Source organism: Notothenia coriiceps, unplaced genomic scaffold (genome assembly GCF_000735185.1).
Source record: "Notothenia coriiceps isolate Sejong01 unplaced genomic scaffold, NC01 NC01_scaffold00019167, whole genome shotgun sequence".
In the NCBI taxonomy this organism is placed as follows: Eukaryota; Metazoa; Chordata; class Actinopteri; order Perciformes; family Nototheniidae; genus Notothenia; species Notothenia coriiceps.
This window is the reverse complement of record NW_011351868.1, coordinates 1-5,194: the sequence shown is the minus strand read 5'-3', so window position 1 is coordinate 5,194 and position 5,194 is coordinate 1. Positions and strand designations below refer to the sequence as shown.

Sequence of the window (5,194 nt, the reverse complement as noted above, 5' to 3'; positions counted from 1 at the left end):
CAAATGGTGAAATGCAATGTAAAATTACCGAAAAAATACCAGCTCACTAAATCACAACCGCTCAAACCAACTACAAACTACTACCGCGGATTGGGCAGAGAACGAGTCCGAGAAAGTTGCTCCCCCATGTGACGTAATATGACGCGTTTGACGTATGACGTTTAAAAAAAACAGTTTTTAGTAGCAGAGCTCAAAACGGCTCTTTTTCCTCTGAATTCCTGCCCTTATGTCTTGTAAAACATATCAAATCCTGCATTAACATTTTTAATTGTAATTTTCAGGCAAGGTTAAGCATAAATGTAGTAAAAAAAAAAACCTGCAAGTTGCTCTTTAAGTATGAAGAAAAAAGGGACTCTTCATAACCTTGAATTAGAATGCAAACATTACAAAAGTGTGTTTTTCTTTGTCAATGTATTGCTGCCTAAAGAAATAAGCATGGACAATATATTCTAATGATCAAAATCTTTTTTTTAAAAATGTTGTAATAGAACAATAACTATTCATTCATATTCATATTATTTTATTCAGCCTTTCCAAGGTCAACTGGGGTTCTCTGAGGTTCACACAATACTATTTTTAAATATATTTAAAACCATTCGTTGCTTGGATGCCTTGCTATTAAATAAGTAAAATAAAGATGGGTTGAATGCATTTTCACCGTATTCCCACACACTGTGAAATAACCCGGGGCTGATGAGGTCATCAACTGGCTGTAATTAATGAACATGGAAAGAATTCAACCATAATGGAAAGAGCAAGGCCGGATTGAGAACACAGATTAGAAAAGAGGGAGATAAAGTTATCAGCCTGCTTTATGGGAGCACAGACCTCGATGTATTCCACTTCATGACCCTGAAACCACTAATCCTTTGAGTCAATTGATGATAAGAGATCTTAACGATAGGGTATTTGGAAATGTGTGTTTTGTGGCAGAGAAGTACGCACACAGCAGAATGGTACAATGGTGCGATTATAATGAAGTCAGTTTGCTTTAAGAACGTTAGACAGCCATTACTACAGCAAACAGCTTCCCAAGTTATGATACGTTGATAATTATTCTGATAGTGTAGCAGTTTATTGATAGAGGGTTTATCATATGGCTTTTCATATCTCCTTATTTTTTTTAAAGGAAAATCATTTAAGTTATTATCTATAAGTGACTTCACTTACTGAAAATCCATTTTGAGATATATGTATTTGTTCACATTGTTTTAGAGACCAGTAGGGTAGGCCCAGTCTTCTCTCACCTGAGAGGGAGCGCTCGCCTCTCTGACTCTCACAGTTCCTGATGAGGAAGGCTCCGTGCTGGTTCCCCTCTGCCAGCAGAATCTTCTCTGCATCCAGCCGCTTGGTGTCGGGAAAATACCATCTGCAATCACAATGTATGAGGAAGCAGAACTTGTCAAATGTAACGGCTGTAAACTGCATTATCAATACTTTTATTGATTGCAAACTGAACTGTCTAAGCACTAAAACACTGTATAACACTGTCTCCTTCACCCACTCAAAAATGCAATGCCAATTTATGTGTCGTTCTACAAAAATACATCATCACTGCACCACTCTTTGAAAGGCTCATCTATGAGCCACACAGCTGCATGGGGGGGCACTGCGCTTAATCCACATTCACCACAAGCAGGAGTCCCAGCCAGGCTGTAGAAATCTAACCAATAATTGTAGTATTTTCATGATTTGATGGAATAAGAACATAGAATTGATCCAAAATTATACTTAACCCTGAATTATTTCATCATGACAGACATACATATGGGGGTCAACAAGGGGCCCCACAAGTTATTTCTTTGCCCAGGTTGCCAGACAGATGGTTCCGGCCCCGGATCAAACTGAAAATCTCTACAGACTACAGATGAAAATAACTGGAAGCTCAAATTTATCAGAGGTGAGCCAAAACAGAATATAAACATTTTGGACATGTATTAGGAAATGTGCAATGTTACATTCATCAAAGGCTAAATGTAAAGCACCAACCCACATCAAATTGGAACTCCTCCATCTATCTCAGGTTTTTTGTGAGGTTAACTATGACACAAATGATGTGGAACATTTGTCCATGAGAACAAAACAGGAAAAACAGCTAGGAAGAAACAGGTTTCACTGAGAACGAGTCACAGACACGGGTTGGACCTTTGTGACAAACTATTTCCAACCGTTCAGCTACACGCAGAAATAGAGGAGATAAAAGCCTACTTCTTTGTTGTGTTAGTGAACACAATGTGTGTAAATGTTCGCATTCACAGAACTGTATCTGAGCGAGGCCTTTCGTAGAGCTGGCAACCTGCAGCCAAAAATAATCCTGCTGCAAAACAAGTTTCTGGTAGGACAGATTAATTCATTGCTATGAAACAACACAACATCAGCGAGGTGTTTCAAAGCATTGTTGCATGTGTTTTCAGACTTACTGCCAGGAAATGATTAACCTGTAGGCCTACATTTCCTGCTCACAGATAATCAATAACTAGTTTCAACCAAGCCTTTGCTTTGTAGCATTATTCAGCAGTAAAGACCTATACAAATAAAACTGATCCGTCTTGTACATCTGTTTCAAAATACAAAGTTATGGCTCTTAGAGGATCTATATTCTGTCAGTCAGTAGGATTTCCAAACAATGTTGGAACACAGGCATTGGAAGTAACTAAGTAAATGTACTCAAGTACTGGTTCAATTTTGAGGTACTTGTACTTTGAATATTTCCATGTAATGCTACTTTGTACTTTTACCCCACTATAAATCAGAGTTAAATGGTGTACTTTACTCCACTACATTTATTTAATACCTTTAGTTACTTTACAGATTTGGATTAATGATATGAAATCTAATCAACTCTTAAATCAGACTTTAGTTCCACCTGGAGTAAATTCACAAGCTACCCTGCAGTATACAAAGTCATTCAAACTAGCAGCACCTTTACCAGCTTTGAGAACACTTTAATGATCAATCATTATAAAACATATCATATATATTATTCTGAAATTGACCATTCTGCACAATGCCTACTTTTACTGTTGCTACTTCAAGTAGATTTTGATGCTATTACTTTTTCTACTTTTACTTGAGTAACATTTTGAATACATGACTTGTACTTGTAACAGAGTATTCCTACACTCCGAGTACTTCTACTTTAACTTAAGTACAACATCTGAGTACTTTTACTTTAACTTAAGTTCAAGATGTGAGTACTTCTCCACCTCTGTTGGAAGATAACAAGGTAACTGGGAAACTCTCTGGTTGGGCTTGAAGAGAGGGGGAGCGCTATGTTGCAGAACTCTAAATGAATATGGAAGCAGGAACTGAATATGGTGGACTCACGGTTCTGCGTCGATACTCTCCACAGGGGCCACATAGTTCGCCGGGATGTATCCCTTTTTGGGCGCCGAGACCCCGTTGAGGGCTTTGGCAAACCACCAGTCCCCAGCACTTTTGTCCAGAGCCTCCAACGTGTCCCCGGTGCGGAAGCTCAGGTCCTCCTCGGTGCGGGCGTTGTAGTCATATAGGGCGATGTACAGGTCCCCGGCACCCCCGGGCCCACCGGCTGGGAGCGGTGGTAAGGTGCGTTTAGAATAAAAGTCTGCATCTACTTCACTGTCAGTAGCGGGATTTACAAAAACCGTGACAGCCTTTCCCTCAGGCTTTGAATCCGCTTCAGATTGGTTCGGCTTTTTAAAACATTTTAAAAAACTATGCCAGCACGAAGAAAAGCTGATCTTCGTCCCCATGGTTCATCCGTCAATCACAGCGAGTCATTCCTGTCAGCAATACGCGGAAAAAGTTCGGGGGAATCCCTCCTGCGCGATCATTATCCACTTTCCATAAAAATATCATTGAGTCATTGAAATATTCCCAGAGCTGGGAGCAGTGTTTGGCCTCAGCACGCACGCACACGCGCGCGCACACACACACACGAACACAACACCGTGGCCGTTTCTCAATGTCGAGGAAGATCGCTTGGTAGCACATGTATGCTGGGCATTTAAACCATGATTTAAACCATTTGGTCTAGCTGCAGGGCTGCAGCCGCATCAAATACACGACACGCCCCCTACACGACACGCCCACCTGACACGACACTACAGTGGCTGAGAGACATTGATACCGTACATGGCAGATTAAAAACGAATTGCAAATGTTATTGTAGCATTTTAAGCAACTATTAGGCAAATAAATTAATAATCTAGTCCATCCGTTTGAGACACAACAGTATATGAGTTTAAGCACAAATCATTCTAATAAATTAAAACAAAAAGGGGGCTTAGTAAACTTTATTTTTATTTTTTAGTACATATAAAATAGGTAATAATGAGATAATCTATTAATGTTGGTCTAACTGCTACACATGTATTTATACATAAATGTAGATATTTAGGAACATCTAAATATAGTTGTTAAAGGTTTTAAGATATACTTAATCACATCGGGTCATTAAGGTTTCAAACAGGTTCATGTAAAGTAGGCCTACTATAACATGAAAATATGATTTTTAAAACTAATTTCTGAATCTCACATTAGCCTGTAGCTTGGTGTATTATTGATATGGGATGGACACCCCTTCACAATGATCATTTACTTGTTTTAGATCAAATTAGGAGGGCCAGTCAGGCCACTAATGAGCTCAATTATTCACATTTATTATTACTTTATAAATTAAGAGTACTAAGCGTCTATTACAAAACCTTTGAATTGTTCTGTACTTTAAAAACATCATGGCTCAAGATCCTGATTATTCATACTAATTTGTGAATTTAACATCCATATTCACTCTTCGAAACTGAAACAACTCAAACATTTTTTTTTAAAGCATTGCAGGCCTAAAGCTCCATGTCAGTGACCTATATTTTTATTTCTTCCAACAAACTTTAAAAATGGCAAACAGCATGTTTTTAAAGATTTAATCTTTTAAGAAACAAAATATCAACTTTGAACACAAGGGTTTAAAAACACGTTTTTAATGCAAATAAACTTGAAACATAAACCTATTTGTCATTTCAAAATTCACTTGTATTGTCTGTGTGAAACGCACAGTAGGCTATGAGCGAATACATATCAACATTAAAAAATGACAAAGTCGTACAATATATACCATGTGCTACTGTCTAGGATTAAGTATGGTGAGAGGATTTTGTGTTTTGAATATGTAAAGAGAAAAGTTACATTTACATCAATTAAAATAAATGTATGG

At 38.1% G+C, this 5,194-nt stretch overlaps 1 protein-coding gene across 1 annotated transcript; it reads right to left on the bottom strand.

Annotated features, from left to right (window-relative positions):
* Positions 1-1,247: 1,247 nt before the first annotated feature.
* On the bottom strand, positions 1,248-3,959 carry LOC104951798 (tyrosine-protein kinase Src42A-like; the record flags this gene model as incomplete). Its single annotated transcript, XM_010778526.1, has 2 exons — positions 3,328-3,959; positions 1,248-1,369 (listed from the first exon to the last, which is right to left on the bottom strand). Coding segments are annotated over exons 1-2 (529 nt in total), but the record flags the coding sequence as incomplete, so codon positions are not given.
* Positions 3,960-5,194: the final 1,235 nt, after the last annotated feature.